General features: G+C 43.7%; 3 protein-coding genes across 7 annotated transcripts; 1 reads left to right on the forward strand and 2 right to left on the reverse strand.

Annotated features, from left to right (window-relative positions):
• Window positions 1–104: 104 nt before the first annotated feature.
• Window positions 105–2,861, forward strand: scrn3 (secernin 3). Of its 4 annotated transcripts, none has more exons than XM_057028171.1 (8): window positions 105–243; window positions 431–594; window positions 678–859; window positions 947–1,146; window positions 1,668–1,880; window positions 1,972–2,134; window positions 2,209–2,389; window positions 2,455–2,861. In XM_057028171.1, exons 2-8 carry the CDS (start codon window positions 439–441, stop codon window positions 2,614–2,616), a joined length of 1,257 nt encoding a protein of 418 aa, XP_056884151.1. In that variant the 5' UTR covers window positions 105–243; window positions 431–438; the 3' UTR covers window positions 2,617–2,861. The 4 variants fall into 4 exon arrangements, with proteins under 4 accessions (XP_056884151.1, XP_056884145.1, XP_056884136.1 ...); XM_057028165.1 differs by having other exon boundaries at window positions 172–278; window positions 428–594; XM_057028156.1 differs by having other exon boundaries at window positions 187–278.
• gpr155a (G protein-coupled receptor 155a) lies at window positions 2,719–9,470 on the reverse strand. 2 transcript variants are annotated; one of them, XM_057028095.1, is made up of 16 exons: window positions 9,251–9,470; window positions 8,673–9,133; window positions 8,167–8,566; window positions 7,831–7,996; window positions 7,578–7,733; window positions 6,495–6,578; window positions 6,288–6,408; window positions 6,113–6,197; window positions 5,808–5,898; window positions 5,540–5,735; window positions 4,971–5,060; window positions 4,671–4,801; window positions 4,147–4,242; window positions 4,008–4,072; window positions 3,776–3,913; window positions 2,719–3,518 (listed from the first exon to the last, which is right to left on the reverse strand). In XM_057028095.1, the coding sequence occupies exons 2-16, from the start codon at window positions 9,094–9,096 to the stop codon at window positions 3,323–3,325; spliced, it is 2,439 nt and encodes an 812-aa protein (XP_056884075.1). In that variant the 5' UTR covers window positions 9,097–9,133; window positions 9,251–9,470; the 3' UTR covers window positions 2,719–3,322. The 2 variants fall into 2 exon arrangements, with proteins under 2 accessions (XP_056884075.1, XP_056884085.1); XM_057028105.1 differs by lacking the exon at window positions 9,251–9,470 and having other exon boundaries at window positions 8,673–9,244.
• Window positions 9,471–9,772: 302 nt separating this feature from the next.
• On the reverse strand, window positions 9,773–14,674 carry LOC130523118 (acetylcholine receptor subunit alpha-like). Its single transcript, XM_057028141.1, has 9 exons — window positions 14,324–14,674; window positions 13,388–13,530; window positions 13,269–13,313; window positions 12,771–12,880; window positions 12,158–12,353; window positions 11,711–11,948; window positions 10,672–10,895; window positions 10,279–10,515; window positions 9,773–10,194 (listed from the first exon to the last, which is right to left on the reverse strand). The coding sequence occupies exons 1-9, from the start codon at window positions 14,364–14,366 to the stop codon at window positions 10,066–10,068; spliced, it is 1,365 nt and encodes a 454-aa protein (XP_056884121.1). The 5' UTR covers window positions 14,367–14,674; the 3' UTR covers window positions 9,773–10,065.
• Window positions 14,675–17,326: the final 2,652 nt, after the last annotated feature.

The raw sequence follows: 17,326 nt of genomic DNA on the forward strand, positions 1-17,326 counted from the left end.
AGAGGTTGACTAAACACGATCGCCACCTACTGGAAATCGGTCACACATGTAAAAGCCAGTGTTAGAGTTAAAATCTCTCGTCAAAATACTAGTCACGGATAAATGAACCCAAATATAATTGACTGGACGTATATATTAACATAAAAGAAAAAATAATCTATCCTACGAATATGAAGTGACGTCAAGTTCAGTCACGTGACTACAGAATTCTTCCGGGTCGAGTCACAGAACCTGAAGCAAAATGTAAATAAAAACAATCTAGTTTTACAGCCCAACCAGTAAGTGCTGTGTGCTGTAGTGAACATTGAACGTCATAAACGCAGTTGTTGCTAACTAATATCTGTGTGATCTCAACTACGCTTGCTAACGGTAGATATGTTATAAAGTAAATAGCAGGTGAACTGTAATTCTTTTTAATTGAAATCAGCAGATTAAATAATGAAGCCGTCCTCCTGTGACACATTTGTGGCTCTTCCTCCCTCCACTGAGGGGCAGCGCATCATTTTTGGAAAGAACTCTGACAGGCCTTGTGATGAAGTCCAGGAGGTGGTTTATTTTCCTGCCAGAGATTATAATGCAGGAGAGAAGCTTGAGGTAAGAGAGTCTGAACTAATCTCCAGTTCACCAGAACTTTTAGGTAATAACTCACTAATGGCACCTTTTTTTCTCCTGGGAAGTGCACCTACATTGAGATCGAGCAGGTAAGCCACACTCATGCGGTTATATTGAGTAAACCAGCGTGGCTTTGGGGGGCAGAGATGGGTGCAAATGAGCATCAAGTGTGTATTGGAAATGAAGCAGTGTGGGGCAGAGAAAGCGCCGATGGAGACGAAGCTCTACTCGGGATGGATCTTGTGAGGTTGGGCTCTCACAATAGCCCATTTTTGTGGTGATACAGTTTCGGTCAGATTTAAGTCTAACTTATATGTGACTGTGTATTTTGCAGACTGGGACTTGAGAGGGCCGATACAGCTGAAAAAGCCGTGGATGTCATTACTGATCTGCTGGAGCAGCATGGTCAGGGAGGATCATGCATGGAAGAGGAGTGTTCCTTCACCTACCACAACAGCTTCCTCATTTCAGACAGGACAGAAGCTTGGCTGCTCGAAACATCGGGGAAACTCTGGGCAGCAGAAAGGCTGGAAGGTACGAAACAGTAATCAGGACAGTCAAAATAGTATTAAAGATTTAAAGGCACAATTGGTTAAACAGCCATATTGATATCAATCAAAAAGCAGTGGAAAATGCTAGCTCAGAAGCTAGATGCTAATATAAATCATGTTTTCAACCAAGACTTGAATCTGTATGAGCTACAGTAGCATTAGAAGTAAGTGCATACATCAGCATCTTATTTCAGCGGTACACTTTGACGTCTCCTTTGACATTATGCCGAACAAGTAACATATTTTAATCAGTGCGTGTATGCCATTCTTAAAATACCTTGAAACACCAAATGAAATCCTGTTATTAATAATTTTATCACTATGTCCATCTTATTAAGGAAATATAATGTTAAGTACCAGATTAGATGAGCCTGAAATAAAAACATGAATGCTATTTTTATTTGGAATGATCAAAAACGCTGATATTTTTTATCATTGCCGATAAATTGCATATCCTACCAAATCACCTTGTCTAATGCTGAGAACATTCAACGACACCTCCAGGGGGTTATCGTAACATCTCCAACCAGTACGGCATAACGACCAAGATAGACAAAGAACATCCACAAATGAGAGAATACGCTCGAGGCAAAGGCTGGTGGGATGGAAAGAGTCAGTTCAACTTTGCCGTCGTCTACTCCTACATGACTCCGGCCAGGATAGAAGAAGCTGGGAGCCGATACCATGAGGGGAAGACGCTGCTGGACAGGAGCAACGGTCAGTCGATTCATTGCATTGACACAGAGGTGATGTAAAATTTAAACCTTTTTCTCAGTTTTAATTTGTGCGCTGGTTCTGTGAACTAAAGGTCACATCACTGCTGAGACCATGATGGACATCTTGAGGGATAAAGACAGTGGAATCAACATGGAGGGCATGTTCATGACAACCGGAAGCATGGTGTCGGTCATACCCAGGGATCCTTCTCTGCCAGGGGTTCACTACTTTACAGCGACTCCGGACCCGGACAGGTACTGCAGCATCCCAGTTACCCACTTACTTTTGATACCAGCGGTTGATTTCAAAGCTATTTTTAATGCAACAGGTCTGTGTTCAAACCTTTCATCTTTGTGAAAAACCTAAAGCCGCTGAAGGAGACGACCTCTCCCAGTTACGGTCCTGACGATCCCGTGAAGAAGAAACCACGCTTCCAGAGCAAACCTGACCGCAAACACCAGCTGTTTGTCAAACACGAGCTGGTGGCTGCCGTCATCGAGTCCCACAAGGTTCCCCGATTCACTTTTGTAACTGTGAATGTGAGATTAAAAATAATGATTGTTTTTGTTGGTAGGAGAGAGGAAAGAAGATCACAGAAAACATGAGAAAGCTGGAAAAGGAGACCATGTCAAAGATGGAAAAGTTCCTCTCAGGCGGTGTGGATGAACCTGATCTCCTGGTGAATCTGTTCCTGGGTTCTGTTCAAGAGGAGATGTGCGTGTACAGCACAAAATGAATCACCAGCTGTGTCAGAACTTACTCCGATATTCGTTTATAATTGGGCAGGTTTGGACTAAATCAAAGAAATCCATCTCTTATTGAAAGAAGACTGAACAAATTCTCTGAGGAACTTGAGATTAGTTTATTTGCATTTGATGCTGCATCACAGGTTCACATTTTTAAGAGTTGTAAAGAAATACAACATTTGAGTTGTCAGTGGTTGACATCTGCAGTTTAAATAAACACAAAAAGTTTAAGAAATCCAAGTCTCCTTTTTACCCTTCAGATGTGCAACACTTTGGTTTAAAAACAAAAAGCTCTCCTCAGACATTCCAGCAATGATCCTGCATAGCTTTGGTATAAAGAGTCTCATTTGTCCCTTTGAAGCAAATACTACATCATTGTTTATGTCTCAATTGCATCTGAAACAAATGTGAAGATTCAAGTCTACATCCTCTGAAATCCCTTTGAAACACCTCTCACACAATCTTGTGACAGCAATGAGAAGCAGCTGGTCACCAGGAGCAACCCCCCACCCCATCCCTGTCGCCAGGGAACCGAGGAGTTTCTTGATCCTGACCTGGTTCATGAACCAAGCTCTGCTGCCTGATATAAAAACACTGAACATTCCCTTTGTGCACACATTCTGCACAACACCCGTTTGACTAGTAAAGACTCTTCACAACCTTCTGGCCGACTGCCGCGGGTGGCTGGGTGTGGTCTCAGGTCATAAAGCGGTAATAAAGGGGACTGTCCAGGAAGTCGTGCTCCTCTTTGATGTGCTGGAGCACGCCGCCCTGCTGCAGGCGCTTCCCGTATAGTACCGCCTCGCCCGGGTCCTGGGCCAAGCCCACCTGCTGGAGCCACTCGACCAGCTCACAGCCAAGAAAGCATTCAGCAACGGTGGTCTTCCCACACCTGACATTCAAAGACAGACAGAGGTCTAGCATGAGTTCCCGTGTATATAGATTACATTTGACACATGCTAAACTGAGATTTGAACATTTCACAACATGTTTATCGCTTAGTATTTTGGGGTGGAGTGTGAATGAATCATACTCTCAATATTGGGAAATCAGTAAATAACTGCTTCTGTATGAAGAATCAATCTAACATTTTATCAAGGTGCAGCTGCTGGTTAAGAGCATGTGTGAGTAGTGCAGGCATCTTTTTACCGTCTTCTTTTGACAATGTCCTGATGACACTGGTCCTTGTGGTATTTGACAAACTGAGTACAGGTCAGCCTAATTTCCTCAGGTAAATCTGCAAAGTCCTGCTCTTTCTTCCTCCTCCCATTCCAAAGTCTGCGCAACCTAAAGAGGCCCAAAAAAAATGGCAATGTATCTTTACAGCAGCAAAAATGTTCACACAAAACAGCTGCTCATGGGTGGTCAACAAACAGCCTACCGTTTTTTAAATGGCAGTATGATCAAATGCTTGTCCAGCCCAAACAGAGCGAAGGAGAGAAGACCCTGGTTTAAAAAAACAAAAACCCGATTGAAAATAAATGTTAAAAGTATCGATCACATGGTATCTAAACACTAACCTGTCCATAACTGGCAACAGCAGAGAAAAACTGCAGCTCCAAGTAGAGTCTCCCAGGAACAGGATTTAAGAGCAACCAGAAGCCACTGGACAAGTTCTGTCAGAATGATGAGAAAGATGGCTGACTGGACTGCTTTGTGATGTTTTCAGCTTTATGCACCTAGGTACAGTCTGCTCCTCGTGGTCTGCTTGTGTTTACCACACTCAGTTATATAAATTTTAGACACTAAAATATTATATGAATAGCTTCTTATAGATACTTTATAACACGTTAAAATATCTTCATTCATTACTCACTGGGTGTATTCGTGTGTCGTGTGTGAGTTAAGGTGCCTTTTCATCAACAAAAATATCTCTTGTTGTGGATTAAAATGCCTTGTTATTATAATTTCTGATTTCTATGGTGAAAAGACTATTCTAACAGCCCAATGAGAGGAAATGGACTTATTGTACTTTATCTTTATTAACTGAACTATATACAGGCTGACATCGGGATGTTATACATTTTTCAGATGGTTTACTCACAACAAGCAAAGTGAGAGTCAGAAGCAGACATAGGAGCAAATGCCGGGCCACTTGTCTGTCTGTAGCCTGCTGAAGCTCCTCCACTCGGGCCAGCTGACAGTCTGTGGACTCGCATCGGTTCCTACACTGGCCTGAAGGTGGCAGTAAAACACTGACTTTAAAACAAGCCACTGGAGGAACAGCCATTAATCAAACAAAGGCAACCAAATTCTGTTTGATTTGCACCACGGTGTCTTTAGTCTGAACATGAATAAATCTCCTATAATCTGAGAGGAGCTCAACTGATGATGAAAGAATTACCTGTGTACGTGCTCACTGTGTTGTTCCCGTTTGAGCTGATGATCATGTCGGGCATGGGCTCGGGTGGAGCGCAGTTACAAATGAGACACACTGAGAACACAGTTATGAAAACGAAAACAAGTCTAATGTTTTTCTTATCTTTTCACATTGCATCAACCTGTCACGTCCGACTGGAAGCAAAGTACATGGAACACAACAAAAGGAATAACTCCATAAATAATGAGGCTAAGCTGCTTTTCATTTGTTGACTTAAGAACTCAAACCCTGTTAATGACATCAGTATTGGTTTCTAACTGCTTTGACCTATCAATAACTCGCCATGACATGCTTGTCAGATGAAGTTAGAAAAAACACATCTTGTGTGGGTGGATAGGATGTTGCTCATGGCGCTGTCAAACTAGTAGATAAGAGGTAGTCTTTAGACCACTGATAATGCTTGTTCCTTCCCTTTCAAACTTGGTTTTGTAACTCTGTACTCATGATGACTTGACAACTATTCAAATTACTATTTAGTCCATTTAATATTTACATATGATAATACTGATCCACCATAAGACTGCTTAAATTACCTCTGGCAAGACTACCCTCAGTTGCCTCCGGCTCGATCTGAGGCAGCGCCTCTTCTTCTAAATTATCCAAAATATCATCTGTGGAGTTTCCATTTTGGATCTGGTCAGTTTGGGTCCAGCTTTCTCGACTGAGGCACACCAGAGAGCCGCCTCCCAGCAGAATACCCAGGGCAACTATGACTGTGGTGCAGATGATCTGCCAAAACACACGTGTTCAGGCTTCAGAACAATTCTCTACCTTAAACGAGCGAATATCTGAGGCTGTTACCTGTGCTTCTCCGTAAAAGAGCGACGGGTCCTGCGCGTCTGGACTTTTTTCCGCAAATATGAGGAGCAGAGCAGTCGCTATAGCTGGGAGCCTGTTGCCAAAGACATTTACGACAACAGTAAAAGACTCTAAAATAAACCAATAAAATGTTTCAGTAAGATAGCAATGCAGTAAAATGCACAATCCGCAGCTGACATCACATGCATATTCTAATCATGCATGCAACTAATCACAAATACAATTCTAACCTGGTTTTGACAATCATTAATGTTGCAAGTTTCATTTCTCCTTTTAAACTGACTCACCCCCAGCCTGCAAAGATGAACACCGCTGGGGGAACTTTCAGATCCTCAGATCTCCTCAGCAGCACAAGAGAAAGTGCTATCAAACCTAAACAGTGAAAAATAGCACACATGTGAAGTCAGGGGAACACATCAGTGCAGTTGGATGGTGAGTGATGCACGTGCAAACGCAGCATACCTGGCCACACGTAAGTGCTGTACTGGGAAGCCCATAATAACATGAAAACCACAGTCTGACCAGTGGGATCATCCTTTGTCACCACATAGCCCCACACAATCATCCCAGTACAAGATAGGAACTAGAAAAGCCATAATAACAGCAGAGACGGACATTTACTGATATGAATTTACGTAGAGCGTGGAGAGCATGAGGAAATGTGCTCACCTGTGCAAAAAACAAGTTGACAGTAAAGAAGTGAGGTAGTCTCTTGAATTTCTTGCTTAAAAACATGACAATAATCGTCCAGACCTGCCAGAGAGAATACTTTTTGAAAAACAGCCCACATTTGCCAACTAAAATAAGCTTCCACGGATGTAAAATACCATTAATATTAAACAAAATTGCTAAATTATTCACTTAATATGGAGAGGCAATTTTAGACAACATGATGTTAAAGAAACCAAGATGAAAAATCCGGAGGATAGATGTGGAAATTCTTTATGCCAATATTTCAACTGCTTCAAAGAACAGCTTTGAGTTTCAAAAACACAAAGTGAGAAAAATGAGGAAGTAAGTCTGTCAGTAAGCAAAGCATCTGCTTGCTCACAGATGGCCACACATTTTAAAATAACACTGTTCCTCTTTAGCGACATCAAACCAAACTATTAATAGTTTTTAGGATTCGTAACAAATGTCAGTGGCTGCAAACTTTACGTGGGCCTGAAACTGATTATTCCCCACTGATGCAATTCAAAGAGCGGCAAAATTCAATGAACCCGTCATTAGGATATGAAAGTACTCGGAGCTGATATTGGCTCGAGTCTCTTCCTCAGCAACAAACAATTTCTTTCATTTGCAGAAAACAATCATGCAATGCAAATAATGTTTTAACCGAATTCAGTCTGGTGGCTAAAAGCCATTGGATTTAACTTGTAGTAAATAGTTAAGAATTTTTATTGAGCAACTGCAGTTTTATTAGTGAAGAAAATGAACTCTCAAGTGTGCCACAAATGTGCCGTGTCTAGCTTACTCTTGCCACATTCAGGATTTACTGGCATCAGTTACAAAATGGTTGTTGATCACGTTTGTCTGGAGCAGCTGCCAGAAAGAACATTAAGTTTCTGTCTGTCTGTCTGTCTGTCTGTCTGTCTGTCTGTCTGTCTGTCTGTCTGTAAGTTTGTGTGTGTGTGCAGCTTTAATTGCATATATTTACTCTGCTCTTAGCTCCTTTTGCACACGATTAAGGTAAAAACAAAAAGAATCATTCAGGTGTTTCTTTTCAGAATTGACCGTGCTGTTGCGACTCACCAGTCCGATGAGGCTCACTATACTAATGTCAAGGCTGACGTTCTGCAGAGCAGTCATCACAACCTGAGGATCGCTGCAGGAGATTGTGAGTAACCAAGCAGAAACATACATTATCGGAGCTGAGAGGAAAGTGCAAATCACCATCCCGGCGGTGACCTGATACAAAGCACAACAAAAATGAAATTATTAGTCACGGAGTTACAAAATAAAAAGGTCAGATTAGAAGGTAGTGGTTGGATGGTGGAAGACTCACAACTTCTATCTCTGCATTGTAGTAGACAGCATAGATTCCCACACTCGGTGCCGTGGGAAAAACACCATAAAGAAAGGCGTAGTTGGAGAGACTTGAGTCATTTGAAGGGCTGCGGTTGGTGTCCAAGACATCCACCATGTCCTTACAAAGCAGGGGCATTAGCAGCCTGAAAGTTGAACAAAAGGGGAGAATGTCTGTGCAAAGTCTTCTGAAACCTGCATCCTCAAAACCATCACGTACAAAACAAGCTTCACAGACATCTGACGTTCTCTCCAGAAAAGGGTGACAGTAATAAAAGACATCTGGATGATTACAGAAAGATGCTGTTGTACTCACAGTTTTGCTGTAATAAGCAGTATCAGTGTCACAACTGTGGATCTGGTTAATTTCCCTAACTGGCCCACCATGGACAGACCCAGGTAGAACAGAGCTGTTCCCCCGAAAGAGTTGGCCAAACCATCCACAAACTGGCCAATGACGGCAGGAATCGTCCGCTGCAGGAGAAAGTGAGCGATGATGCCGATGACAACCATGAACACCAGCGGGTTCCTCAGGACCTGTGAGATGATGACCCCCACGATATACAGTTTACTCTGCTGCCGGTTCTCCTGATTCTTCCACTTTTGGATCTCGCATAGAGCAAATCCAATAGGATTTAAAACAATGAGGGACACAGGTGCGACCAGGTAAATGTACTGAACGTATTCTGGGTATGTGCTCTTGTATAAGGCCTCAACTGTGGGTACAAAGAAAGACACACAATTAATCAGCTCACATTAACACACAGTAATACAGCACAGTTATCAGCATGCAGCATGTCAGAGTTCAGTGAGTTAACTTACCGATAGGATAACCCAGGGCGAAGTCGTTGCTCTGGGTGGCGAAGATTGAGAAGAGCCCTGCCTTGCTGTACCGGCTGTCCGGGCAGGACACCACCAGCGTCAGGACGCACACGATGACAAACACGCACACTTTGGCCAGGAGGATGGCCCAGAGAAAAGACCAGACGACGTGATCAAAGTTCAGCAGCACCATGTTCTTGAACAACAGCGCCGGGAGTGCGAACATGGACACAAAGTTGCCCAGTCCTTTGGCCTGAGTGCTGGTAATTATGTTGGCTCTCCCCGCGATGTATCCGCACAGTATAATCCCAAAGCACTGCAGGAGAGCCGGGAAGAGCTTGTCGATGGACACGCTGGAGTGGAGCGCTGATAAATGGCGCTGCTCCGTGGTGTTAAAGTTCAGTTTCTCCATGGTGCCGATCATCGTCGCACTGTTCTCACACTTGTCAAAGGCATTGCGCCTAAAGTAGACGGGTTAGCCCAGTTATAATCAGCGGAAACGAAACACGAAGCAACACCATGGCTAAAATTAATCTCGGTTATTACACACCCACGCTAAATCAGAATGAGTAACATACCGGTTCTGTTAGCATCCTCCCATTAGCCACCTCGTGTTGAGACCTGCTCTGGTGCACTAATCTAAGCGGGAAGACTCCGCCTATATATCTCAAGAAAAGAAGTCGCCATGAACGTTACTCAACCAGGACAACACCCCGGAGGAGTTTGTCTTTGTCTTACAGAACTCAGCAGCGTGGCTCCCACCTCGGAGCTTTCGTAAGCGTCAGTTGTCAACACCAGACTCGACCAATCACCTCTTGAGGAGGGGGGGTGGGCGTGGCTTCCCCGCCCACCTGCCGTCCACGTGCGTTTCCTCTCGAGAACTCGGGGTCAGGTGACAGCTGGGTTCGGTTTGCAAATAACGTGTCATAAGCATGGAATAACGACTGTTATACACTCAGCGACACAGCTTTCTGGGTACCTATGAGCAGTGTCTCAGTTACGTGACAGAGAATTTTGCAGCAGAGATTATTTTGGCATTAATTTACTGAAGAAAATCTGGCAATTTGTTAATATTCTTTTAGAATTTATATTCAGAGAGTTAGTATAAATAGGATTTCCATAGGAGCATTTTTTTTATAAGAGGTTTCAAACTTCAGCTTGTTTATTTATTTGTTCCCTAAAGTATACAATAGACATACAATCTTCCTTTATATTGTTTTTTAAATAAATGCACAATGTAAGTTCACTCCTGATAAGCATATGTATAAATGAAAATAATAATAAAAAAACCAACTCCTTGGACCTTGCAAACAAGAAAGATGAAGATATAAAGTGTTTGTTTGAAAACAGCATATTTCACAGTAGCAGTCTTTTTTGACCTCAGACCAGGGTTTCACAGCATGCTCAGCTCAATGAGCCGACCTGCAAACACACCCAGTGTTCCAATGAGACACACAGCCATGAACACGCACAGCAGAATGTGGTCCAGCACCATGGCCACAAACTTCCACTCTTCAGCAGCCTGAGTAGAGAACGACAGACATGTGACTCACACAAAAGCAAGATTATTAAACTAATATAACAGTTGTTGTTATTTTAAAATTACATTGTTAGACTCCTCATCTGATTTCATGGTTTCTGCAATGTATTTGACTCCCTCGATGGCGCTGCGGACGTCAGGATTTTTGGTTAGGCTGGTCTGGTAGGGGACAGCTGTCGCCTGATTGCCTGAGATTTCAGAGATGTCGAAATCAGCAGCTTGGATGCTTTTATTCTGCTTTTCCTTCCCGGGGCGCTTCATCGTGGAAAAGAACATGATGTTGGGGATGGTCTCTATAAAAACCTGTCATAAAAACAGTGACGCGCTGTAAATGTAGGTTAATAGAGGCACATAAACACTAGATGGCAGCATAACGCAAAGGCAAAAATGATCTGTTCGTGGTCGTGCAGAAGTCCTGCTCCAGTCAATCAGACCTAGAGTCAGAATATTTCTACTGACCGTGCGGACCCACTCAGGCATTGTGTGAGTGCTGGGAGAGCGATGGTGGGTGTTGATGACGATGACGGTGATGATGATGGAGGCGATGACGAACACCATGGTGAACAGCATGTACTTCCCGATGAGAGGCACCGCGCTGGAGGTCGAGGGGATGAGCTCCACGATGACCAGCAGGAACACGGTCAGAGACAGCAGCACAGAGATGCTGAGAGTCATCTTCTCCCCTGGGAGAACAGAAAGGACCATCTTTATGCTCAGTCGCTCGAAATGTCCGACCCAGGGTGTGTTCATTTTGGGATGTCCCCAAAATAAAGACCCAATAAGGCCACTATAAGGTGATTTAAGACTTGAGTTTTGTTATTTTCTGTTATGAAGATTATGCTTATGTTTAACACAATAATCACATTTTTAAGGCATTAATTACATATCTGCTTGGCTCAACTGTGCAGAGGAATCAGACAGTTTCAAAAGGCAAAAATGATAAATAAAACCCCAAAAACCACAGATTTAATAGAGGGCGAGGCAAGGCATATTGTTGTTGCTCGGTCGCGTTTTCCCAGAGACAGCATCTCTTTGGCACCATTTTCTCTCTCACACTCTGCTGTCAACATCCATATCAGAAACTGGAATCAAGTGATGTATTATACATTAAAGTGGAGGCTCGCTTTCAGACATGACAGCACAGAGGGACCCTGGGTAATGAGGCAGACCTACACACCAGGAGCACAGCCAGATGTGCACACATGCCGCACACATCCTGTAGCAGCCGCTGCAGAATTGAGTCAAGCTACCGCAGTCAAAAACACCGAATTGTTGCACAAACCTGCATTTAATCCTCTGATAAAAGCAAAAAAATTCGGGGATCATCCTTGAATTTTTTTTAAATGGCAAATTTTACTGAGTGAAAAAAAATCTAATTAAGCACACCATATCATGATAGGATATTTATTTTACTTAAATTATATATATAAATAAACATCAGCGAGGTGTGTGGGTATTGTTGGCTCATTCATGAATGTGAGAATGTGCAGGAACATACCAGAATCAGTGGGGAGGTAGAAGACGAGGCCCGTGAGGAAGGAGAAGAGCATACAGGGGATGATGACGTTGACGATGAAGTACAGTGGCAGCCGGAGCATGAGGAAGTGGTAGGTGATGTCCAGGTAAGGGGTGTCTGGGCAGCAGGCATAGTACACCCAGTGCTTCCATCCACGAAAGTCCTTCATCACCCATTCTCCACTTTCCATGAAGTTACTCAGATCAGGGCGATCGCTGTCCTAGTGGGCACACGCAATAATCAGTGTGATTATCCTGTTTAATAAAATCAGGTTTCAGGCTTTCTGTCAGATGCTAATAAGGGGTTAGCTTTCATAATCAACACAACACTGGTAACTCATAGCCACCCAAATTAGTCAGCTAGTTAAACAAGTGCCAAATTGCATCATTTAAAATTTTTTTTTTTTTTAAATGGGCCAAGTTTCATTACTGGATTGACAACGACCAGGTTTCCATCGTAGGTCCAGGTTCCCAGCTTCATACTGCAGTTTTGGAGGTCAAAAGGGAAGTGCAGTACAATGATTTCACAGTAGCTTTTGAAGATGGCAGGAGGGTTCCAGGTGATCATGCCCGTGTGCTCCAGCAGCACTTTGGTCTCATGGACGATGGCAAAGTCACCATCGGCACTGTGGATTCAGAGAGACGCCGCATCAGTATCAGGGTATGAGAAGGTACCGATCAATTCAGGGGGACATCGGTGCCCCAGGATGGGTCAGGCCAGGCCAGCCCAGGCCAGGCCAGCCCAGGCCAGCCCAGGCCAGCCAACCAGGGATCAGCTCGGTGCAGGTTGTTGTGGCAGCATAGCTGGTCGTCAGGGAAAAACAGCAGTGTCAGATGCAGCATGTGGTGGGGGAGGGAGCCGCAATACACAGCCCCGATTTAGCCTAATGAAACCTGAGCCTTCACACTCGGCACGCTGAGGTGCAGGGAAGTCTGTTTCACACCATCACATACAGGTGTGGCTGGTTCTGGATGGCTAGATGCGTTCGGGCAGGTGAAGAGGTGAAAATGGAGCAGCTCCATACATGGAATACATAACGTACTTGTTGTAGAGAACTAGGTCAGGCCTCCAAATGTCAGTAGAAGGAACTCTGATCTTTTTAATGCCACCGTAATCATCTGGGTTCCACTGCAGGTTCACATCTTTCCATTGCTGTAGAACACAAGCAGACGAGGATTGTATAGAGTCAATTTTATATGGCCCAAAGCCTATTTTACATGGAAATTTACTGATGTGGCGTCCTTTAATCTCTTTCCATAAAACAATAAGGAGAACAAAAATATATTTAAAAAATACAAATCAGCTGTTTTTGTCTGGACATGGACAGTAAATGTGATTTTATCTATCAGTAATGAATAATTTTGCAGCATTTCCTTCCTCCCCTAGGTTAGTTAATCTATTAACTTGAGGAAGAACTTGTTTCTAACACTTTAGTAATACTTCAATAATAGAACAAATATAAATAATACAATTCCAACATTACATGAGGTGCTGACCTATTTATTCCATAGCACCAGGAGATAAAACAACAGTATCAGACCTGCTTGAGTCTCACGTTGCTGCTGACGATCTGGTTAACCTCGTCCTGAAAATGCAAAGAAATGAGCTCATCTGGCAGCACCGAGGGTGAACAGAGAAGATGGTGGCACGGCTCCTCACCACGTTGATGAGCTGGATGAGCTGCAGGCCCACAGTAACCACCACCGGGTCCTTGAAGTGTGTAACTGGACGAACCACCTTGTTGTAGCCAGTGAAGAGGGTTTTGACCAGACGAGTTTCATCCTTCGAGGCCCAGGCGCCACCTGAGATCACACACAGAACGCCGTTTTCATCACCACACTGTCAATACCTTAAATTTCTACGTGCATAAAAAAAACAAGGATTGTCTCCTTAAATCTAAATTCTGGATGTGATTATTGTTATGAAAATAGAAGCGACGGGTTCTGTGATGTTCTGGAGAAAACAGTTGTGTTTGGTTTAAATTCTGTTTTGATATACTGTTATACATATGTATGCAGTAAATACAAATAAACCTGTGACAGTTCTTCTGCTCCGTGAGGAAATTACATTCCAAATATTCTCGAATGACCGGGTTGCTTTTTATTTTTCAGGAAATAAATGGTGCCTTCAAACATGTGGCGGCGCTCCTGCAAGGTCGTCAATAGAGATGTTGCCTTTCCGTTACACACAACCCCACCAGCCAGAACAGGATCCTCTTTCATTTTACAGCTGACCTTGAAGTGAAGGTTGTTTTGGAACACCGTGTTTTTTTCCTGGTTGAATGGTTTTCGACACACAGAGCCGGGCATGCTAATGAATGCTCCTGAACATCATTATTCAGGTGACTCGGTGCGCTGACAGACAGACAAAAAGGCTGTTCAGCAACGTGAAAACAGGACATGTGCCCTTGTCAATCACAAATCCTGTGTTTAACTGAAATTTCCTCATTAGTTTTGAGCAACATCAGCTTACATGACCCCTTTCACTCAGCGTGGTCAGTGCAGACAGGGGTCATCGGCTCCAACTGCGTTATTTCTTTGGTGACAAAAGAAACTTAAAACCTCAACGTTCACCAACATGTGCTCCAGTTCTTACCTGCGAGAAGAATGAGATGAAAACTGAAAAGTGCTGTGTTCATTCTTGCCGATAAGCCCTGGCATCCAGAAACAAGCTGAGCACCTGAGAATGAGGAAGGTTTCACCCACCTAAAACATTCTTTAGCCACTCGCAAAAGGCTTCTCGCACAACCTCCGAGCGCTCAACTGGCAACCTTGTTGACAGCGGATGTGAATGACAGGCTGCCAATGCGTGTCATTTGAGAGGGTGACATTTTTGTCATCTGTTATAAGATCAACATGCCAGAGTAATCCACCACTGAAATATCCCAGCGTGTACTCGGCCACACACGACTCAGAGTGCAGAGGCGCGACACATGCTGGCTGCTCTAAGTCTGTCTGCAGCTAAGCTAATCTACACCACACTGACAGAGCTCATGTTTGCTTCCTTATTTACTAAAGGACCTTATTCACACACTGAGATACTATTTTCCTTCATCGAGCTCCAGTTTTATTAAGTGTCCCCTCTTGTTTAACATGCTTGGTTAACAGCACCCTTGTTTTTCTTCTTCATGACGGCTTTATTGAAGCTCTATTTAATCTCTGAACTGGAGGGAATGTTCATCTACTCTTTTTACTGGGCTGTTGCCTCAGAGCAAGACAGTTTCAAGTTTGATTCCCTGCCTGAGGTTATTCTGTGTGATCATGTGCAGACTGTCAGCCGTGTGTGTGTGTGTGTTGTGTGTGTGTGTGTTTGTGTGTGTGTGTGTGTGTGTGTGTGTGTCTCTGGTGAACTGTTGACCTGTCTGGGCTGTTCACTTGCCCTTCATGCTGTGATGGCTGGGACAGGTTTCACTGGTGTTGGTTAGCACAACATGGATCTGTGGATGTTTCCCTTCATAAGTCCACGTGTTCCCCCGAGCTCATGCGTCTTGTTTAGTATATCCATGCAGGCTGTTTTGTTTTGTAACACAGTCTGATGTCTGGAGAGCGTTATAGCTTTGTAATTTTAAGTAAATATCCATTCGCATGCTAATTTTGGGTGATAAGCATTTATTTTATCCAAAGATAAATGCATCATGTGCCACTTTCTTTTAAAAATATCATGTCCTCTGTGGGATCAGCCCTTTGTTTTGCAGGTGTAGCTTTGTCTCTGTGCAGCCGCCCACCCTGTCAGGGCTGTGACGGGTCAGGCAGCTCAATTTCCTCACATCCACAGTCGGTTCAATCAACCAGTCAGTCAACCACATGCCCCATTCATCTCAATTAGGGACAAATGACCATTTTGGCAATGCCAGCATTAAAAGAAGGTCGGTCGCAAACCCACCCGCTCGTTTTCCAATCACCCCAAACACCTGAGTTTACACCGCTTGGGGGCAACATCTTTAATTCTGTCATGTAAAGCCGACAAACCAACATTGTTTGTGCTCAGCCATCCAGTTTTGGCTGACTGGGGCCCTCACACCAACATCCTAGTCTCGAGAGCACAACGTGCTGTTCTATAAATGATTAAATGTTCACTGGATCTGAAAGAAATCATTCATGTGATATCTGCAGGGGGATAATAACCCAACCGCAGACTGGCTGTTTACGCCTCAAAGATGAAGAAGAGCATTAGAGTTTTTATTGAAAAGATTATGATTTTGACATTTACAAGATCACTATTCCCAGAATATTTTGTTTCTGAAACCTTCCTGGATATAATTGTTTTAAAAAGTACCGCCAAATTATTCTTGGAATCTTTTTTCCTCACATGATAATTAACTCGAGGCAGTGTTATGGACTCACAGCACATCGGAATTTATTTTTGAACTTTGCAGACGTATTCAGGTCAGCTGATTGCAGGAGCAGTAAACAGAGAAAGGTCAGTCATCTCATGGATCACAGCCTCTCAAATCCAGCCCCATCACTGGGAAAGCAGCGCTCCCCCCACACAGTCGCTGCATCTACAGACGCCCCTCACCACCGTTGTCTCCCAGCATCTGTCGGAGATGGAGAGCTTAATAGCTTTATTAGCGTGCTTTACCTCCTCTCACAGTCGACGCTCGTCCCAGATGAAGGTGCGATATATTTAAAATGGCCGATAACGGCGAGGGAGGCTAAACGCTTGGATGAAAATCCAATTTTGTCGCACAATCACCAGACTGAATTTGGCTTACATTAACTGAGAGGGTCACGACACCCGAGCGATTAAATGTCAGCCGGCGATTGCTTCTCAGTCACTTTATGGAAATTTTGAGTGGGAAGCAGCGGAAACTGGAGGTGGGAGGAAATGGAGCGGAGGAGAATCGTTGGGTTGTTTGTTTGTTTTAAATACGAAACAAGCAAATGCTTTAACCTCAAAGGTCAAATGTAGACGTGAATCCATTGACAGGCTCAGAGAAATCAACAGCAGTCATGTGACAAAGGCGCTAGCGGCCGTGCACAGCTGGTTCTCGTGGGTGAATCCATTAATTGTTTGCACATATATGTAGTAATTAAGGCAGCATTTTGCCGTAGGTGATGTATATTTGGTTTGACGCTTACTTTTAATTAGCGCGGCTGACGGGCTGTTACAGGGGTTTGTGGGAAGTTACATGACATGAGGCTTTCGGGCAGGACTTGTCACTTTAAAGGACAGCAAAGATGGAGACCCTGTCATGTCTTCCAGGCTCATCTTGAAGACGAAGGCACATCAACCACAATATGTCATCCACTTTAAGCCCTTTAGCTGCTTCAAACATTGTAATATATGTATTTATGGTATACTTATTTTTGCAGCACACTCTGATGGTGTTAGTGTGTGCTTCCAACAAAAGATATGTGCTAAATGGTTCTATTTCACCCATCTTCTAACACTGTTGTCTGAACAGGGTCACGAGGAAGCTGGAGCCTGTCCCAGCTGCCTTCAGGCGAGAGGTGGGGTGCACCCTGACCCAGTCACCAGCTCATCGCAGGGCTGCCATACAGAACCAACAGTGACGATCAGTCAATTTTGAATTCATTTGAATGCTAAGACATTTGGGGCCATATCTGTCTCTTGGACAGTTATTGATGATCGGAC

This window comes from Takifugu flavidus, chromosome 1 (genome assembly GCF_003711565.1).
Source record: "Takifugu flavidus isolate HTHZ2018 chromosome 1, ASM371156v2, whole genome shotgun sequence".
Taxonomy (NCBI): domain Eukaryota; kingdom Metazoa; phylum Chordata; class Actinopteri; order Tetraodontiformes; family Tetraodontidae; genus Takifugu; species Takifugu flavidus.